General features: G+C 38.8%; 1 protein-coding gene across 1 annotated transcript in view; it reads right to left on the bottom strand.

The window, feature by feature from the left end:
- LOC137422634 (uncharacterized) overlaps positions 1 to 20,383 on the bottom strand; it is a 64,614-nt gene extending 44,231 nt beyond the window's left edge. The window contains exons 1-9 of the mRNA XM_068109348.2: positions 20,336 to 20,383; positions 17,858 to 17,911; positions 16,933 to 16,986; positions 16,789 to 16,842; positions 16,397 to 16,450; positions 15,989 to 16,042; positions 13,112 to 13,156; positions 12,691 to 12,744; positions 7,411 to 7,464 (exon numbers count right to left, since the gene is read on the bottom strand). Coding sequence (XP_067965449.2) covers positions 7,411 to 7,464; positions 12,691 to 12,744; positions 13,112 to 13,156; positions 15,989 to 16,042; positions 16,397 to 16,450; positions 16,789 to 16,842; positions 16,933 to 16,986; positions 17,858 to 17,911; positions 20,336 to 20,377 — 465 coding nt within the window. The 5' untranslated portion in view covers positions 20,378 to 20,383. The remainder of the gene's footprint in view (positions 1 to 7,410; positions 7,465 to 12,690; positions 12,745 to 13,111; positions 13,157 to 15,988; positions 16,043 to 16,396; positions 16,451 to 16,788; positions 16,843 to 16,932; positions 16,987 to 17,857; positions 17,912 to 20,335) is intronic.
- Between the last annotated feature and the right edge of the window lie 1,928 nt (positions 20,384 to 22,311).

The raw sequence follows: 22,311 nt of genomic DNA, 5'->3' as shown, positions 1-22,311 counted from the left end.
AAGTTTAATTACCAACACAATGATCTAATCTGTCTGGAGTTTGATTACCAACACAATGATCTAATTTGTCTCGAGTTTGATTACCAACACAATGATCTAATCTATCTAGAGTTTCATTACCAACACAATGATCTAATCTGTCTGGAGTTTAATTACCAACACAATGATCTAGTCTGCCTGGAGTTTCATTCCCAACATAATGATCTAATCTGTCTGGAGTTTGATTACCAACACAATGATCTAATTTGTCTAGAGTTTGATTACCAACACAATGATCTAATCTGTCTAGAGTTTCATTACCAACACAATCATCAAATCTGTCTAAAGTTTGATTACCAACACAATGATTTAATCTGTCTAAAGTTTGATTACCAACACAACGATCTAATCTGTCTGGAGTTTGATTACCAGCACAATGATCTAATCTGTCTAAAGTTTGATTACCAACACAGGTCTAATTTGTCGAAAGTTTGATTACCAACACAATGATCTAATCTGTCTGAAGTTTAATTACCAACACAATGATCTAATCTGCCTGGAGTTTCATTCCCAACAAAATGATCTAATCTGTCTAGAGTTTGATTAGCATCACAATTATCTAATCTGTCGAAAGTTTGACTAGCAACACAATTATCTAATCTATCTCGAGTTTGATTACCAACACGATGATCTAATCTGTCTAAAGTTGATTAGCAACACAATGAGCTAATCTGTCTGGAATTTGATTACCAACACAATGATCTAATCTGTCTGGAGTTTGATTACCAACACAATGATCTAATCTGTCTGGAGTTTGATTACCAACACAATGATCTAATCTGTCTGGAGTTTGATTACCAACACAATGATCTAATCTGTCTGGAGTTTGATTACCAACACAATGATCTAATCTGTCTGGAGTTTGATTACCAACACAATGATCTAATCTGTCTGGAGTTTGATTAGCAACACAATAATCTAATCTGTCTGGAGTTTGATTACCAACACAATGATCTAATCTGTCTGGAGTTTGATTACCAACACAATGATCTAATCTGTCTGGAGGTTGATTACCAACACAATAAGCTAATCTGTCTGGAGTTTGATTACCAACACAATGATCTAATCTGTCTGGAGTTTGATTACCAACACAATGATCGAATCTGTCTGGAGGTTGATTACCAACACAATGATCTAATCTGTCTAAAGTTGATTAGCAACACAATTAACGAATATGTCTAGAATTTGATTTGCAACACAATGATCTAGTCTGTCTAGCGTTTGATTACCATCACAATAATCTAAATCTGCCTGGAGTTTCATTGCCAAAATAATGATCTAAACTGTCCAGAGTTTGATAAGCAACATAATAATCTAATCTGTCTGGAGTTTGATTACCAACATAATGTTCTCATCTGTCTGGAGTTTCATTCCCAAAATAATGATCTAATCTGTCCAGAGTTTGATAAGCAACATAATGATCTAATCTCTCTGGAGTTTGATTACCAACACAATGATTTAATCTGTCGAGAGTTTGATTACCAACGCAATGATCGAATCTGTCTGGAGTTTGATTACCAACACAATGATCTAATCTAACTAGAGTTTGATAATCAACACAATGATCTAATCTGTCTGAAGTTTCATTACCTACACAATGATCTAATCTGTCTGAAGTTTGACTACCAACACAATGATCTAATCTGTCTGGAGTTTCATTGCCAACACAATGATCTCGTCTGTCTGGAGTTTCATTCCCAACATAATGATCTAATCTGTCTAAAGTTTGATAACCAACACAATGATCTAATCTGTCTGAAGTTTCATGACCAACACAATGATTTAATCTGTCTGGAGTTTGATAACCAACACAATGATCGAATCTAACTGGAGTTTGATAACCAACACAATGATCTAATCTAACTAGAGTTTGATAACCAACACAATGATCTAATCTGTCTAGAGTTTGATTACCAACACAATGATCTAATCTGTCTGGAGTTTGATTACCAACACAATGATCTAATCTGTCTAAAGTTTCATTACCAACACAATGATCCAATCTAACTAGAGTTTGATTACCAACACAATGATCTAATCTGTCTCGAGTTTGATTACCAACACAATGATCTAATCTGTCTGGAGTTTGATAACCAACACAATGATCTAATCTAACTCGAGTTTGACAACCAACACAATGATCGAATATGTCTGGAGTTTGATTACCAACACAATTATCTAATCTGTTGAGAGTTTGATAAGCAACATAATGATCTAATCTGTCTGGAGTTTGATAATCAACACAATAATCTAATCTGTCTCGAGTTTGATAAGCAACATAATGATCTAATCTGTCTAGAGTTTTATTACCAACACAATAATCTAATCTGTCTAAAGTTTGATTACCAACACAATGATCTAATCTGTCTCGAGTTTGATTACCAACACAATGATCTAATCTGTCTGGAGTTTGATAACCAACACAATGATCTAATCTATCTCGAGTTTGACAACCAACACAATGATCGAATATGTCTGGAGTTTGATAACCAACACAATCATCGAATCTGTCTAAAGTTTGATTACCAACACAATTATCTAATCTGTCTAGAGTTTGATAAGCAACATAATGATCTTATCTGTCTGGAGTTTGATTATCAACACAATAATCTAATCTGTCTAGAGTTTGATAAGCAACAAAATGATCTAATCTGTCTAGAGTTTTATTACCAACACAATAATCTAATCTGTCTAAAGTTTGATGACCAACACAATGATCTAATCTGTCTGGAGTTTGATTAGCAACACAATTATCGAATCTGTCGAGAGTTTTATAACCAACACAATGATTTAATCTGTCTGGAGTTTGATTACCAACACAATGATCTCATCTGTCTGGAGTTTTATTACCAACACAATGATCTAATCTGTCAGGAGTTTTATTACCAACACAATGATCTAATCTAACTAGAGTTTGATAACCAACACAATGATCTAATCTAACGAGAGTTTGATAACCAACACAATGATCTAATCTAACTAGAGTTTGATAACCAACACAATGATCTAATCTAACTAGAGTTTGATAACCAACACAACGATCGAATCTGTCAAAAGTTTGATGAGCAACACAATGATGTAATCTGTCTAGAGTTTGATAACCAACACAATTATCTAATCTAACTAGAGTTTGATAACCAACACAATGATCTAATCTGTCTGGAGTTTGATAACCAACACAATGATCTAATCTAACTCGAGATTGATAACCAACACAATGATCTAATCTGTCTTGAGTTCCATTCCGAACACAATGATCTAATCTGTCTGGAGTTTGATTAGCAACACAATTATCTAATCTGTCAAGAGTTTTATTACCAACACAATGATCTAATCTGTCAAGAGTTTGATTACCAACACAATTATCTAATCTGTCGAGAGTTTGATAAGCAACATAATGAGCTAATCTGTCTGGAGTTTGATTAGCAACACAATTATCTAATCTGTCAAGAGTTTTATTACCAACACAATGATCTAATCTGTCAAGAGTTTGATTACCAACACAATTATCTAATCTGTCAAGAGTTTTATTACCAACACAATGATCTAATCTGTCTGGAGTTTGATTATCAACACAATAATCTAATCTGTCTAGAGTTTGATAAGCAACATAATGATCTAATCTGTCTAGAGTTTTATTACCAACACAATAATCTAATCTGTCTAAAGTTTGATTACCAACACAATGATCTAATCTGTCTCGAGTTTGATTACCAACACAATGAGCTAATCTGTCTGGAGTTTGATAACCAACACAATGATCTAATCTAACTCGAGTTTGACAACCAACACAATGATCGAATATGTCTGGAGTTTGATAACCAACACAATGATCGAATCTGTCTGAAGTTTGATTACCAACACAATTATCTAATCTGTCTAGAGTTTGATAAGCAACATAATGATCTAATCTGTCTGGAGTTTGCTTATCAACACAATAATCTAATCTGTCTTGAGTTTGATAAGCAACAAAATGATCTAATCTGTCTAGAGTTTTATTACCAACACAATAATCTAATCTGTCTAAAGTTTGATTACCAACACAATGATCTAATCTGTCTGGAGTTTGATTAGCAACACAATTATCGAATCTGTCGAGAGTTTGATTAGCAACACAATGATCTAATCTGTCTAGAGTTTGATAACCAACACAATGATCTAATCTGTCGAAAGTTTGATTAGCAACACAATGATGTAATCTGTCTAGAGTTTGATAACCAACACAATTATCTAATCTAACTAGAGTTTGATAACCAACACAATGATCTAATCTGTCGAAAGTTTGATTAGCAACACAATGATGTAATCTGTCTAGAGTTTGATAACCAACACAATTATCTAATCTAACTAGAGTTTGATAACCAACACAATGATCTAATCTAACTCGAGATTGATAACCAACACAATGATCTAATCTGTCTTGAGTTCCATTCCGAACACAATGATCTAATCTGTCTGGAGTTTGATTAGCAACACAATTATCTAATCTGTCAAGAGTTTTATTACCAACACAATGATCTAATCTGTCAAGAGTTTTATTACCAACGCAATGATATAATCTGTCTGGAGTTTGATTAGCAACACAATGACCTAATCTGTCTGTAGTTTTATTACCAACACAATGATCTAATCTAACTAGAGTTTGATAACCAACACAATGATCTAATCGAACTAGAGTTTGATAACCAACACAATGATCTAATCTGTCTGGAGGTTGATTACCAACACAATGATCTAATCTGTCTGGAGTTTGATTAGCAACACAATGACCTAATCTGTCTGTAGTTTTATTACCAACACAATGATCTAATCTAACTAGAGTTTGATAACCAACACAATGATCTAATCGAACTAGAGTTTGATAACCAACACAATGATCTAATCTGTCTGGAGGTTTATTACCAACACAATGATCTAATCTGTCTAAAGTTTGATTAGCAACACAATGATGTAATCTGTCTAGAGTTTGATAACCAACACAATGATCTAATCTAACTAGAGTTTGATAACCAACACAATGAGCTAATCTGTCTGGAGTTTGTTAACCAACACAATTATCTCATCTAACTAGAGTTTGATAACCAACACAATGATCTAATCTGTCTGGAGTTTTATTACCAACACAATGATGTAATCTGTCTAAAGTTTGATTAGCAACACAATGACCTAATCTGTCGGGAGTTCCATTCCCAACATAATGATCTGATCTGTCTTGAGTTCCATTCCCAACATAATGATAAACTGTCATGCTGGTGCTTCACATGTAGGACAATGGGTATGCTGTCCATTTGATGGGGCCCATATGTCAGGTTTCTGGTGGGTGTTAAAGAGTAGGCTAGTGTGTGCTGGCAAGATTGCAAATTCTTACCCTAACCAGTCATGGGCTTCCTGCCGGTTCTCCTATAACAGTAACCCCCAAGGCATTTGTCTTCAATCGACTTAAGCCACTCTGAGACGCCCGGAATCGACAAACACAGTAATCATTCGTGTCTCCAATACCCTAAAGATGGGTAGATTCTATCAATAGGTGTGGTTTTATAGCACCGTTTGGTATTTGTGATGAGTGGCATATGTCAAAACAAAGCAGTTCTAAAGAGCCATCCCGTTTGAAAAATAGCAGATGCCTAATCAGATATCTAAACAGAGAAATGAAGGAATGGGGCTCGTGGGGTGTATGGCAACTCGTATGTAAACCATCTCGCTACAATTATGGGGGAATGCAAAAAAATTAACATTAACTAATGCACATAGTTTTCCAAATCATTACCGCCATTACATCACGTCGACTTGCCCCATCACCAGGCCGCAGAGTTAATTCCCAAACTACTCCCTTGCTGTTGAATTTTATAGATCGTCCACATTGGACCGTTTAAAGTAGGTTTAGTGTTGGCTTTTATTTCTTTACCTGCCTTTGTCTTGGTTTTAGGTAGCTTACAATTATACGCTTCTACAAATTTAACAAGAAAATTTGAAAAACTTTCACACAATCACATCATTTTCCAAAAACATTCAGGACATGTCTTATGTTGAAGTGCCATATGACAGCAGCCTTTTCCATTACCCAAGACATCATTTCAAAGTGGCATGCACAGCCAAAGTCATTGAATATCAAATGAAGAACTAGTCTTGCTGGTGAAGGCTAGCATCGGTCTGCATCGGCGGAACGATGGACGAATTTGACGGGATGAGATATACTAACTGCTATGGGAAGCAAGCAGAGGCTGATGTTTCAGGAAGTAGCCCCATCTTTTGCTCCAAAAAAGGGTTAATCCCCAGAACATCATGTTCTCCATGTTTGCCACAGTGCTTAGCATACCTTGATCAATGTCCTTTTGATTTCATCCATCATCGAGTACCGGTGGCCTATGAATCTACGGATCTATCACCAGCCTGCACTACTCGGCCTTGGCAAGTAATGCGATTTTTAATTCAATCTCGTGATTTACCGCTCACTCGTACACACATTATTTACATCAGGCATCCAACCATTCTCTCAAATATATTAATAATTGGGAAAATTTATAGAAATCGGAGCAGACTCCTTGGACACTCAAGCTGTTTACAAATCGGCGGTTCGTTTGTGTGATGACGGTTCATTACTGCACCGCACAGTGAATGACTAGTGAAACATGCAGTGCCATCCTCTCATTACACAGCAGTGATGTCGTCAAAGACTGATGTGATTGTTATACGAATCATGACGAATAAGGGACGAATAACATTATTTATTCATTTCATTATTATCATTGGAGGAATGAAGCGTTGTGCCGCATATTCCACAAATGTAAGGTTCCTAAACGTTAACATTTAAATAACACCAAATACCAAGTACCAAACCAGTACAGAGGAGTATCAAATGCTTTGTTTGTTCATTTAATTAATTTCGTAAATGATGGCTCATCTCACTGGGACTCCCAAAACAGTATACACAAATTACTGTGAGGGACAGGACTCTGGCTTAAAGTAAAACTAAGCTCGAATTTCAGAATCTGAGGATTAATTGACATCATTCTTTGAAATTGAAAAAAACAGTTTGATCAAAAGCTTCACTTAAAATGCTCGTAGGAGAAAAAATGCACCAAAAAGTGCGAAATGCAACAAAAGTGAATTTTCTACCAATTTCTGTAGAAGCAGCCATATCTTGGCTTTCTGTGTCTCTGATTGGCTGTGAAACCCTTATGATTGGGTCTATGGCTGTGAACCAAATGTGATTTGAGTTTTGATTGGCTGTGAAACATGTGATTGTGTCTCTGATTGGCTGTGAAATGCATGTGATTAGACCTTCATTGGCTGTACCATGTGATTGGATCTCTGATTAGCTGTGTTGTCATTATGTACAAAATAATTATGAAGAAGAACAACCATACAAACCTCAATTCCTGGAGGCCCAGGGGATCCAGTCTCTCCTTTATGTCCTACTTCTCCCTAAACAAAAACAAAAACATATATGGTATTTAATCCATTTTTCTGGCCTGCTTTTTGGGGTATTGCATTACATTTATCAAAGGTATCTTGTGTCTTCATTATTATTATTACTATTATTATGATTATTATTATTATACAAAGGACGATGTGACGTGAAAAAGAAATCTTTTTCAAGATTTATTTTTACTTTCAAGATCTAATGAATAATGAATGAATGATCGTTTTAAGGCCATTTTCCCCGCTAGAGCGGGGGTTAGCCTTGCGGGCCCCATGGTTCCCTGTTTGAGGCAATGTTTTTATGGCCGGATACCCTTCCTGACGCCAACCCTTAGTCGCCTCTTACGATGCGCAGGGATACGGTGTACCGCCAACCCTTGGTCGCCTCTTACGATGCGCAGGGATATGGTGTACCTATTCTAAATCGGGGTACACACCAGGATCATTCATCCCAGCAAGCTGGTACTCAATTTGCCGACCTCGGAAGGATAACAGGCTGAGTAAACCCCCCTGGTGTTAATTCAACGATCGACCGGGATTCGAACCCAGGATCCTAGGATCCCAAGCCGGCACCCTAACCGCTAAGCCAACACCAGGGCATACTTTCAAGATGTAATGCAAGGGAATATTTCCAAAGTTATCTGAGATAAATTTTAACACCTGATAAATAAACTTCAGATGCTACTGTGTATGTCATCATCATGTGGATGTGGAGGTGGATGTGAATCTGTGGATACCATCATGTGAATGAAACGAAAAGTAGATGTAAACAGGAGTGTTGGACCTCATCATCATTGCATTTTACAGGTTTAAAAAAGTCTTGCAGTAAACTTCAAATGAATTAACAATTAACAAACAAATTAATTAGCAATTAACAGCATCCACCTTTGTTTGCATATTGACAATGGAGGGAGCTGATGTCAGGACTCTGATATATGTACAGTATATGTACAGTATATGTATACTTCCTGAAACATCAGCTTCTCCTTACTTCCCATAATAGTACATATATATATATATATACAGACTTGGCATTTAATATGGAATATTTTTTTTGTGGGGATGAACTTACTTTTCAAGATGTCTTAGAACCAAAAGTTCATTGGAATTGTGTTGAAATTATTCGAGATTTTGTTAATGTGACCTTTAAAAGAAACAAAAACCACATTTGACATTTCGAAACAAATAAATTGATCCTTGAAAGTGATGTAAACTGATATCAAACTTAATTCATGGACAGTACTGTGTTAAACTTCTGTACGTTTTCTAGAAATATCTCTTTATTTTTCACATTAGCCAAATTTTTTTTTAACAAAAACAAAAGTTAAATTACGACTGGGATTACGGACAGTAAAATTACAGTTCAGTACTTCGTGTAACCCCCACGAGCATTCAGGAGAGCACGTACACGTTGAGGCATGCTGTTCACGACATTTGCCAAGGTTTGGACAGGAATCGCTTGCCATGCAGTGACAATAGCCTGCTGCAATTCACGCACAGAGGTCGGCTGCTGGTCCAAGTGGTCGATTTGACACGTTAATTCTGCCCACAAGTTCTCTATCGGATTCATATCCAGGGGCATGGCAGACCACTCCATATGCTCTACACCACGGTCAGCAAGAAAGTGTTGGATCATGCGAGCACGATGAGGCCGTGCAGTGTCATCTTGGAAGACAAAGTTTCCTCGAAAGGCTGCACGAGCAAATGGAAGCAATGTTTCTTCCAGAATGGCCCTGTACTTGAACTGGTTCAGGTTTCCATTCAGAACAACCAGGTCAGTTTTGCCCCCTGCATGAAAAGCAGCCCAAACAGTCACCCCACCACCTCCAGCTTGGACTCTTGGCACTATACAATCTTTGTTGTAGGCTTCATGCACTTGTCTGCGCATTCAGACGCGGCCATCTTGACGATAGACCAGAAATCTAGACTCGTCACTGAAGATAACGTGATTCCAGTGTCCTGGCTGCCATTGATGGTGCTCTCTGGCCCACTGTAATCGGCGCTGGCGGTGTTGTCTGGTCAGGCGTGGCTTTCTCAGGGGACGCCTGGCACGATAGCCTGCTTGAACCAGTCGTTGGTTGACTAGCCTTCTGGATACAGGCACATTTGTCAGTTGCTGCCACTCAGCCCTAAGCCGATTAGCTGACTTGGTACGGCCATTGCGGACTAACCGGTGCAGCTGGCGATCATCCCTCCTTGTGGTTCTGCGGGGACGTCCTGGCCTCAGCATTGGAGTAGGGACACCCCTCTGAGCATTTCGTTTCAGGATCTTTGACACCTGACCTTGAGTGATGCCATACTGCCAAGCATTAGCATGCTGTTTCATGCCGTAATTTCGTAAAACCACCACTAAATGACAAACAGCATTGTAAAGTTGACGGACCATCTCCAGAGGAAGCGGCAATAACTTTTGGAGACGTGCAGCAGTTGTTTTCCACTAATTCAGAACGCAACAACCCTTGTATACCCGACTGTGAAGCCAATCATCAAATGCACCTGTCCGTACATTTTGCCACACCACCTGTGATATAATCCTGTTGTTGACTTCTTGTTGCGACAATCAGTGACATGGTTCTTTTAACAAATAAATCACCAAAGTGTAAAAGAAACTCACCAGATTGATATAATGAGTTAAGAAAGTAAACCCAAGTCAAGAAAAAAAAAATATTCCATATTAAATGCCAAGTCTGTATATATAACTGTGAGAAATAGTAGAAACTCCACAGTACGAGCAGGGCGTCTCATTTGCATTAAATAATTAATCGGGAGATTAAATCAGACGTGGACGTAGCTTCACGACGTCGATCTTTAATTGTCGACAAGCTTTCGACCAACAAAGGTCTTCTTCTTAGTCGTCCCCAAGTTCTTCCGTTGAACTTGGGGACGACTAAGAAGAAGACCTTTGTTGGTCGAAAGCTTGTCGAGAATTAAAGATCGACGTCCTGAAGCTACGTCCGCGTCAGATTTAATCTCCCGATTTTATATATATGTGTATATATATATATATATATATATATATATATATATATATATATATATATATATATATATATATTATTCATATACGTTTTCAACCCCGGTGCTACGACACTCCAAACTGAGCTCAGGTGCATCCAATTTCCTTTGATCATCCTTGAGATGTCTCTACAACTTCATTGGAGTCCACCTGTGGCCAATTCAACTGATTGGACATGATTTAGAAAGAAACACACCTTTCTATATAAGGTCCCACAGTTGACAGTGCATGTCAGAGCAGAAACTCTATCATGAAGTCCAAGGAACTGTCAATGGAACTTCGAGATAGAATATTTAGGAGACATAGATCTGGGGAAGAGTATAAACCAATTTCTAGAGTGTTGAAATTTCCCAAGAGCACAGTGAGCTCCATCATTAGGCAATGGAAAGAATATGGAACTACCCAGATTCTTCCTAGAGCTGGCCGTGTGCCCAAACTGAGCAACCGGGCAAGATGGAAATTGGTCAGAGAGGTGACCAAGAACCCAATGACCGCTCTGACAGAACTACAGAGTTCCTTGGCTGAGATGGGAGAACCTGCCAGAAGGACGACAGTCTCTGCAGCACTTCACATATCTAGGCTTTATGTTAGATTGGCCAGATGAAAGCCACTCCTGAGAAAAAGGCACATGACAGCATGCCAGAAGTGTGGACAACTCCCCAAATCCGTCCACCTGTTACACACATTTCTATATAAGGTACCTCAGTTGACAGTGCATGTCAGGGCAGAAATTCTACCATGTAGTCCAACAAAATGTCCATAGAACTCTGAGATAATATTGTGAGGAGGCATAGATCTGGGGAAGGGTATAAAACAATTTGTAGAGAGTTTAAAGGAAATGGAAAGAAAATGGAACCACCCAGGCACTTCCTAGAGCTGGCCGTCTGACCAAACTGAGAAACCGGGCAAGAAGGACCTTGGTGAGGGAGGTGAACAGAACCCAATGACAACTCTAAAGTGTGGTGGCCACCACCAAATGTGGCCACAAAATGACCACCAAGAACCCAATGACAAAGAACTACAGAGTTCCTTGGCTGAGATGAGAGAACCTGCCGGAAGGCTAACAGTCTCTGCAGTACTTCACAAATATAGGCTTTATGGGAGAGTGGCCAGATGCAGCCACTCCTGAGAAAAAGGCACATGACAGCACGCCAGAAGTGTGCAAAAATGCACATGAAAGACTGAGACCATGAGGCAAAATATTCTGTGGTCTGTAGAGACGAAAATTTAACTCTTTAGCCTGAATGCAAAGCGCTACATCTGGCGGAAACCAAACACAGCTCATCACCCATCAAATACCATCCATGACATGAAGTATGGTGGTGGCAGCATCATGCTATGGGGATGCTTTTCAGTGGCAGGGAATGTAAGGATAGAGGGAACAATGAATGGAGCCAAATATAGGCAAATCCTTGAGAAGAACTTGCTTCAGAGTGCAGAATACATTAGACTGTGGAGGAAGAGTTACATTCCAACAGGACAATGACCCCAAGCATACAGCCAAAGGAACACTGTAATGGCTTCAGAACAAGAATGTGAAAGTCCTTCAGTGGCCCAGCCCAAGCCCAGACTTGACTCCCATTGAGAATCTGTGGAAAGACCTGCATTTGCTGTTCACCGACGCTCGCCATCCAACTTAAAAGAGTTTGAGAAAATCTGCAAGGAAGAATGGAAGAAACTCCCCAAATCCAGATGTGCAAAGCTGTTCCAGACATACCCAAGAAGACTCGAAACTGTAATCGCTGCCAAAGGTGCTTCTACAAAGTATTGACTCAGGAGGTTGAATACTTGCATAAATTTGATATTTCTGTATTTCTTTTTTTTTCATTTTGTAAAAATTTCTAAAAACAAAATTCCACTTTGACATTATAGGGTATTATGTGTAGATGAGTGACACAAAAAATCTCAATTTATTCCATTGTAAATTTACAGCAAATTGTGAAAAAGTCAAGGGGTGTGAATACATTCTGAAGGCACTGTATAAAAGCATATATTATATATATATATATATACTGTACATATATTCAGTGTGAGGGAGCAAAGAATTGATTTGAAAGAAATTGTGTGTAATTTATTCATGAATCCAAATTCCATTCACACACAAGATAATATTCCCATTTAAAAATATATTTAAATTCCCCCATTAAAGAAAGCGCATTTGTGTTCTTGTACACTATAATGAATTGTGAAACAAACCATGTACAATTACTGACCTTCTGTCCCCGTAAACCTTGCAGTCCCGGTGTCCCAAGGGGCCCTATTTGTCCCTACAAACAAGGTCAAACCACCACACAGTCCCAGATCACACATTGCACAAAAATTCAATGTAACACATTGTAAGTCTCGTCAAGTAGATATATTGACTTAGTATTATAAAACTGCTTTGTTTTATACAAGGAACTGGACACAGGAAGACGCCATTTTGGCCCATCGTGCATGTGCTCTATCAAGACCAAATAAATTTAAAATATTGGTTTATTGATTCAACCTCATCGATTCGGCGGGTGGGGATGGTGACAGGATAGGTGAACAGCGGATTTGGCAGGACTTTTATTTAATATGAGGTTTTTTTTCAGGTTTTAAGAATTGTTCACATAGTAAATTCTATAATGTAATTTTATATGAGTAAGTTACCTTATCTCCTGTTTCTCCTTTCAATCCTGGTTGGCCTGGCATTCCCTGCATTCCCAGCACAAAAGCAAAATGTTTCATCAAAGCAAGCACCATTTTGTCAATTACCAAAATTAAATATTTTGGGCTCACAAAAAAAATCTAATGTGGCTCACTTTTATTCACTAAAAACCGAAAATAAAACCATCACTCATTGTCAGAAATCTTGCATTTTTCTTCTGCAAATAATGGAACTATGGTAGGTTTGTCTATAGCTTTACGGAATATCTGTAAAAACAATGTTTAAATTGAGCGAGGCAGTAGGTGGATTCAACAAGCAAGGGAATGAACAAACAGGTAAATAAAAGAGATGATGGAAGGAAACACTCTGCCTGCCCTGTAAGTACATAGGGTTGCGGCACAAAGTATTTCGGATCAAGATAAGGGATGGCATGAGATGGTGGTGTCATCTTCCTGAACCATCTCTGAAAGCTAGTTCACCAAATGGGAGAAAGCAGGAACTCAGGCGAAGTGTGCAGCAAGTCTGCATTCTGGGAGCTTCACCAGGAGGTGGTTACTGGAAGAATGAGTGTATCCTGGATTGCTGCGGAGGGCTGAGGGAGGGGAGGGAACAATCTTGAAGAAGAGGTGGAAAAAAAAACAGAGAGGCCACCAACCTGCCTGTGCTGTGAAAGCAACAGACCCTGCTTTGGTCTCATTGCAGGAAATGCCAATGATGTTCAAAGCTTTACCTTCCACAGAATCCAGGAGAGACAGATGCGTTGCTGGGGTACCAACCCGTAGGGAAGAGCTGTACTCCATTGAGTTATGGATAAAGGCCTTGTAGGATGTGAGTAATTCTGATTTTGGGGAATGACTTCCAATGGTAGAAGATGCTCAGTCAGCAGCTACAGGAGCTTTGAATGACAGCTTTGAGATATGGTTGGCTTCTCCTTATCTTGTAGTAGATCCATCTGTTGTTGTTCCATCATTTTCCCAATGACCAATTTTATCTGTTGATCCATTGTCCCCTGTTATTCTCCTCTTGAAGAAACCTTGATCCTGATATAAAAATGAAAAATTACAAAAAATACATATTAAGTGAGATAGACAAATGATAGATGATGACCTTTGTGTTCTTTCAGGACATGATAACTTTACCACACGATAATGTTCACCTTCACAAGGCAAAGGTTACCACTTACTACTCTGGCCTAGATGGGTTGGAAAGTTCTAAATCATCCAAACTAACGAGTGTTCCTTTGTCAAGTTGTGATTTTCCTCTAATCAGACCACTCAAAAACATTATTTTAAGAAGCATTACGTTTATGTCCATACTTGGAGGTAGGCACTCGGTAGGTAGGTCAGCACTCGGTAGGTCGCTTACCTCCACCAGGCTGAACAGCCTCCACCTCGCTTACCTCCACCTCCATTTTGTATGCCACTGATAGGCTGGATCTGTATTCGGACCTGAACCAAAATCTTACCGACTTGGTCTGGTCACATAACCAACTCATCCCCCAAGTTAAGTCATAATCGGTCCTCAACTTTTTCAAATATCATGTTGTATATCGCTTTTCGCCTGATCACTCAATGGTGAAGAATCAAAACAAAATTAAATAATTATCTTATCCGAATCCATATTCAGATCTTCACCAAAATGGAATCGATTCGTCCTTGTCACCCATGCTTAAGGAATCTCCCACCAAGTTTTGTCCAAATCCCTCCATAATTTTTTGAGATATCTTGCTATATATCATTTTTTGTCCTCTCTCCCAATGATGAAGAATCACTTAAAAAATTATCAGATCGAGATCCGGATCCGGATCCGGATCTTCTCTAAAATCTAATAATTTCATCCTTGTCACATACTACACTACCTCTGCACCAAATTTCGTCCGAATCTGTCCTCAACCTTTTGAGATATCCTGTTCACAAACAGACAGAGGTGAAAACATAACCTCCATCTATAACCAGGTAATAATGATGATAACAAAGCACATCATGTAATGGCTGCATACACATCCAAAATATTTATTCAGACATCGCATCAAGGCACAACCACGTGAGTAGGACTAGTGTGTGTATGTGCGTGCAACAAGGAATAAAACGGGAAATAGGTGGGGAAGTTTCATCAACCATAAGGCATCCTGTAAATACCCAAATTAGCACTGCCAGGATCGATTGTGCAGAAAGACCCTCGTCTTCCAACCAGCCATTGTGTTTTCCCAATCTTATATGTTCTTCTTCCTCTTCTTCATTGAGCCCACTTTATTTAATTCCTCGCCTCGTGGTCAGAGATCATGGTAACTGAAAAGGGGAATCGTCAGGTGAGTTTGTGGCATCGTAGAGAGATCACGTGGCCGTCGGCATAGCCAATGAGGAATGCCTGGTGACATGGCCTGGAGCCCAAATAAGACGAGTTGATGTGTGGAGTGAAGGGGGATCAGTAAGTCGCATAAGTCTGGAGACCTGCTGGCCAGTTCATTCGGGAACAAGATTGAGTCTGAGGCCAGTGGGAGCTCTGCCAGTCAGAGTGGTGCTGCCAGCAAGTGAGGGCCTCTCCGCACGTGCACACACGTGGGTATTTTGTGGAGATTTACCTACAGTTTTTTGATCTTGACTCACTGATCATATGCACTTTTTGCTCTGCTACTTCAATCGAACATTTTTACACCTTAAGGTACCACGGTTACAAGGAGCATTGCTTTATGGCATTGACTTGCATTCTTCATCCTACATGGTGTAACATTACATGGCAAGTTGGCAAACCATTCAAGATGCATACTAGAAATGCTCATTTCTTCTTCCGATGAGTCGGTGCGAATCCAGCACACTACAACAGAATGCAATGCATACATCCAGGCAAAACAATGTGATTTAGGCTCCAAAAAGGCTTACCGGATAGCCCTGAGGCCCTGAATCTCCTGCAATCCCAGATCTTCCCATGTCACCCTAGGTGGAAATGAAGGAGGCATGTCATGCAAAAAGTATGGACAGCAAACAACACAATCTTACAAAGAGTGAAACAATTCTTGATATCAAAGTTGTTGTTTTATCATGCATTGATCATACAGTATCTCATCATCATCAGATGTGTCATCCTCTTGCCTTTTGTGGCAAAGCTATTTCATTCACAAATTCAGGATTTTCACTAAACCCCAGGCCACACCATTCAACAAATGCAGTCGAAAATAGTTTAAGAAAGCAGGACTTTTCTTGTTTTTTAAAAAATGCAGTCACATGACCTGATGCATGTGTGTGATTGGTAGTTTCTGAGCATGTCGGATCTACAACCACTCACCCTACCTTCAAACCAGGCAAACCAGGAGCTCCGTCACGCCCATCAATACCTGGTACACCCTAAAGGATATGATAAATAGTGAAAGGTCAGGTGACAATGCAAGAAGTAAAACCCATTTGGTGAAAGGTTTCATAAGACATGACACGTGACGCTTGTTCATTATTCAGCTCAAGCTCATCGACATCTGATACGAAATTAAGGACATGACGCACCTAGAAACAATTCCTGCCAGTAGGGCACCCCTACATAAGGTGGGTCAAAAGCATGGTCTCATACCCGAAGCTCCTCAGATGTACACAGAAGGTAAAGTAAATAATTGCATCTATTTTAGATATATTTATGATCCCAATCCACATGTAGAGCAAGAAACAAATATTCCATAATGGAATAAGCTTACGGAATCTCCTTTCAGCCCGGGATCGCCTGCTTTGCCCCTGGGCCCAGAAGCACCCTGTTTGGGGATAAAACGAAAGATAAACAGTATGTGAAACCAAATAAGACTCATAATAATAAAGAAACAGGCTGAGAAGCTGATACTTACAGGTCTGCCTTTTGATCCTTGATCTCCTAATGGCCCCCTTGGTCCCTCCTCGCCCTGAACACAGTCATTCATGTGGCGATGAACATCTTTAGGAAGCTACAGCACACATGTCTATGACCTTGTGCATAAGTTATTAACTCTCCATGGTTATTCAACATTAAAATGCTAAAAATATATAAACCTTGCTTTACTGATGCTTTTATACGGGGCAAAGTGTATGAACTGGGTCACATAATTATAATTGTGGTAGCCATAATCATGAGAATAATTATCCAAATGTATTAATTATTATTATTCATTTTCAAGTTGAAAACATTTATTTGACTAAAGTAGTTCTAGCTCATCCTTGAGAATTAACATTGCAAAAATAAAAAGTTCTCCTTCCCCACTTCCCCCTCTACCCAGGTACCCAACAAAGGTTTGAAGACAATTATTACAGCAATCTGCCGTGGCTTTGTGACTGGTTATAGATCACATTGCATATCGTAGCTGAATGAAGTGGAAAGTTGCACTGCGATGGAGCCACGCACATGGAATGCACAAATTTCTGGGTCATACATGCCATTGACTTGAGCATGCCGCACAAAAGACCCGGCACTTGTTCGAAGGCTGCGTTAGGTCTGAGACATTCCAAACCGGAATGGGGAATTTTGCAGCCACGTGTGGTCTGCACCAGCAGTTCAGTCCATTGGTATAGTAGAGTGTACTTTGTTACCCTTTAATATAATCATTGCGTCTGTGGAATGACTGCAGTGGGACAACCAAGAGACATCCACTCAAAAAGACAATGGTGAGAATATGTCCATCATGGAGGCACAAAACAATTTGTCGTGAAAATGGCGAAGAGCTATATTGTGTAAATATGTCTTAGATGTGCTAGGTGATTTATTTTTCCACCTAGTGCAGTTATTCAGGCAATACTCACTGGAGCTCCAACGGGGCCAATCGGCCCGGGTACCCCCTCGTGTCCTGGTGAACCCTGCAGAAAAAAACACCCAGAATGAATAAATGAAATGCATAAATACTGATCAAAGGAGAAAGAAACAAAGTTAATTCTGAATAAATTGGGTTTGATCTAGAACATAAGATTCAGCAATAACTTTTGCAACAGTAGGCCATGGGGTCAGTACCATGGCAAACGTAGACCCTTCCAATCGATTAAATTGGATATAGATGTACGATATACTTTGAGGTGAAAAGTGTGAAAGAAATAAACTGATGGATGATTTTAGTTATTGGGATATTTTGACTTTGACACCAGCCCCAATAAAAGCATTATGGACCGATGTATTATGGATAATATTCATCCAAGATGGCTTCCTGTAATAAAACAACCAATATCACTCAGAGCGAATCGCGAGTTCTAAGATCGTACCTTCCTCGGGAAGCCACTCGCAGAGTTTCATTGCGCAAGCAGAAAAAGAAAAGGGACTTCATTAAAGATGTTACCTGCCTCTCTCGTGTTGAGAAATTGCTTTTTTTAGGGGCAATCTCATTGGTTAGTTTGTGCGATAAATCACCGACTGCTATTGGATAAGAGAAGTGGGTGGTGTACTGCTGCCCCAGGTAATGGGTGGAGCCAAGGTTATTGAAGGAAATGGGGAAGACTTAGTTCAGCATCTAAATTACTACCTCTGGTCAAATGGATTGTTTATCAAATGCAAACAAGCGTGTGATTGTGTTAACAGAAAACATTAATGTCATGTAAATAACTTCAATACCATTCTTATATGAGCATCACGTGATGTGATCAAAAAATGAATTATATTTTATTTTAAGGTAAATTGATCAGATCAACAGAGCATTGATGGGAGTAAGCTAGCCATCGTGAGAGGGTGAGAAACTGACATCTGGGGTATTAACCCCTTTGTCGGAGCAAAAAGGAAACCTTTCATTTGCTCTTTGTTCCGATGACAGGTTAATGCCCGAAATGTCAGCTCCTCCTTCAGGTAAGGTCAGTCTACAAAAGTAGAATCACTTCAATTACCACAGAATTTCATGTCTCATTGGCACAAACAACATACTTTTGCAGAAGTTGGTTTTGAGGTTTGTAAAGTTCACAAGAGGGTGTAAGCAAACAATGCGACTTAACATCCCCACCAATGGCGGTGCACTCCCCAGAAATTGGATTCCTTGTTGAACATCGACTTCTATACAGAGGCCAAATCACTCGGTGTTTGAAGAACCTTTACCCTCTTGAATGATTTGTTTGTGTGTGTTCCCAATTAAAGTGTCACTCTCAGTTCTTGAACGCTGAGTTATTAAAACATGCTTCTCCTTAAAAGCTCAAAATCCTTAAAAGCTCAAAATCCTTAAAAACTCAAAATCCTTAAAAACTCAAAATCCTTAAACACTCAAAATCCTTAAAAACTCAAAATCCTTAAAAACTCAAAATCCTTAAAAACTCAAATCCTTAAAAACTCAAAATCCTTAAACACTCAAAATCCTTAAAAACTCAAAATCCTTAAAAACTCAAAATCCTTAAAAACTCAAATCCTTAAAAACTCAAAATCCTTAAACACTCAAAATCCTTAAACACTCAAAATCCTTAAACACTCAAAATCCTTAAAAACTCAAAATCCTTAAAAACTCAAATCCTTAAAAACTCAAAATCCTTAAACACTCAAAATCCTTAAAAACTCAAAATCCTTAAAAACTCAAAATCCTTAAAAGCTCAAAATCCTTAAAAACTCAAATCCTTAAAAACTCAAAATCCTTAAACACTCAAAATCCTTAAAAACTCAAAATCCTTAAACACTCAAAATCCTTAAACACTCAAAATCCTTAAAAACTCAAATCCTTAAAAACTCAAAATCCTTAAACACTCAAAATCCTTAAAAACTCAAAATCCTTAAAAACTCAAAATCCTTAAAAGCTCAAAATCCTTAAAAACTCAAAATCCTTAAAAACTCAAAATCCTTAAAAACTCAAAATCCTTAAACACTCAAAATCCTTAAAAACTCAAAATCCTTAAACACTCAAAATCCTTAAAAACTCAAAATCCTTAAAAACTCAAAATCCTTAAAAACTCAAATCCTTAAAAACTCAAAATCCTTAAACACTCAAAATCCTTAAACACTCAAAATCCTTAAACACTCAAAATCCTTAAACACTCAAAATCCTTAAAAACTCAAAATCCTTAAAAACTCAAATCCTTAAAAACTCAAAATCCTTAAACACTCAAAATCCTTAAAAACTCAAAATCCTTAAAAACTCAAAATCCTGAAAAACTCAAAATCCTTAAAAACTCAAAATCCTTAAAAACCCAAAATCCTTAAAAACTCAAAATCCTTAAAAAGTCAAAATCCTTAAAAAGTCAAAATCCTTAAAAACTCAATTTTTTTCTCCTTTCTGACATGTCGTCGTGGCGGTCAACAGTTTATGAGAGCGAGCCTCTACTTACCCTTTCGCCTTTAATTCCCAATATTCCAGGGAAGCCACGCATTCCTGTCGGGCCCTGCGGTAGAGACACACTTATTGCCATCTTAAAACAGTATGCCATGACAGCCAGAAGCAAATTCCTACATGTATGGGTTTATGCTCGTTATATTGTTTGCCTAATTGTGCATGTTGACAATCTTTAAAGCTGCGGAATGTTATCCTTACCAGAGCGCCTTGAGGACCGGCCAAACCTGGTGGGCCCTGTAAGCCCTCTTCACCCTGCGGGTTACATAAAAAGAGTTTAACTGGTACCGTGTATCAAAAACATCATACGTCGACCAATATAATACTTGCACAATTCAGGAGGATCGAGCCTATATTATCACATTGTAAACATGTGAAGGTGAAGACTTAAATCACCTTCCTCGTTTATTCCATTGCTCACGTATCCCCTCCATGATGATGGATCTAGCTCCTTCCAACCCTTCCTGATACCTCCACAGTAATAGTTCCTGATGAAATCAGTCTCACAATCATAACTTGATCAATTTACCCACCTGCACAATATCTCTGCTCTTCCAATCATTCTTCCTTCGTAACTTGGCAATCTTGAGAAGTTGTGCGTCAAAAAACCATATTGGCCTCGAGGTATGCACACTCGAAAGTTGACTTGTTGAGGAGTCCATTGCATTGGGATTCTCCGGTGGTCACGTCTTTGCTCAATTGTGATTGTCTACTCGATGTTAACCAGGTGTTTCTTCATTGCTATAAAAGGTAAACTACTGCTGCAATTTTTTGAATCCCAGTTTGACGAACGAAGAAGCAAGTCAATTTGACCCATCGTTCCTGACAAAAGATTAAATGGCTGGTATAATTTTGTAGCAAATAAAAGATGTGGTTCTCATATACAAATAAAATCAGCAATTTCTTTCAGCAATGAGACTAATAAAATATGAGAAGTTTTTTTGAAGTGCAGTACTACAAACATGATACAATAGCCCAAGCCCAAGACATGAATGCAAGGCATGAATAGCCCATGACACGTTAATGCATTATTTTTCATCCTTCAATCAATAAGTAGATATAATTAGTTTTTGTTTTTTTTCTTACCAATTAAACGTACTTATATATACAAAAATAACAAATGTTTCATTTCTTGATTATCCTGTTCCTATAAATCATTTTATATGGTCATCTCAATATAATTATGCATGAGTGTAATAAACACAATTATATTATATAGCATGACCTCAAGGCCAACGTAAGATCAGACAGGAGATCAGACAGGAGATCAGATATGAGATCAAACATGAGATCAGACAGGAGATCAGACATGAGATCAGACAGGAGGTCAGACATGAGATCAGACAGCAGATTAGACAGGAGATCCGACAGTAGATCAGATATGAGATCAGACAGGAGATCAGACATTAGATCAGACATGAGATCAGATAGGAGATCAGACATGATGTCAGACAGGAAATCAGACATGAGATCAGACATGAGATGAGATAGGAGATCAGACATGAGATCAGGCCTATCTCTCTGGACATATCTCGAGCTTTTGATACAGTTGCTATCTTTATTTAAAAACTCTCTTCCTCACTCGCCCTGCACTGCCCTGTCTCCACCTCACCCCCAGGAATACCTTTGGCTACGGCTTCCCCTTCGCTCCCACCTTTTGTTCATATGTGTGTTGTACCATCCACCAAACAGTGATGACTCCATCTACATCTCGCTGTCTGAGAATATGGACCAACTTCTATCTACCCATCCCAACTCTCTCTTCCTCATATGTGGTGATTTCAACTGTCACCATGCCAGTTGGCTGGGTGTGGGTACCTCTCTCACCAGCCATGGCTCTTCAGCAAAGGACTTCTGCGACTCACTGGGACTGACACAATCTGTCAATTTCCCGACCCGGATTTCAGTCAACGGAGCATCTTCTCTTCTGGACTTGGTTATGACTAACTTCCCTGAAAATGTCTGCTCTTCTCC

This window comes from Myxine glutinosa, chromosome 2, assembly GCF_964187855.1.
Source record: "Myxine glutinosa chromosome 2, kmMyxGlut1.1, whole genome shotgun sequence".
In the NCBI taxonomy this organism is placed as follows: Eukaryota; Metazoa; Chordata; class Myxini; order Myxiniformes; family Myxinidae; genus Myxine; species Myxine glutinosa.
The sequence above is the reverse complement of the archived record's forward strand: the minus strand, read 5'-3'. Positions and strand labels throughout refer to the sequence as shown.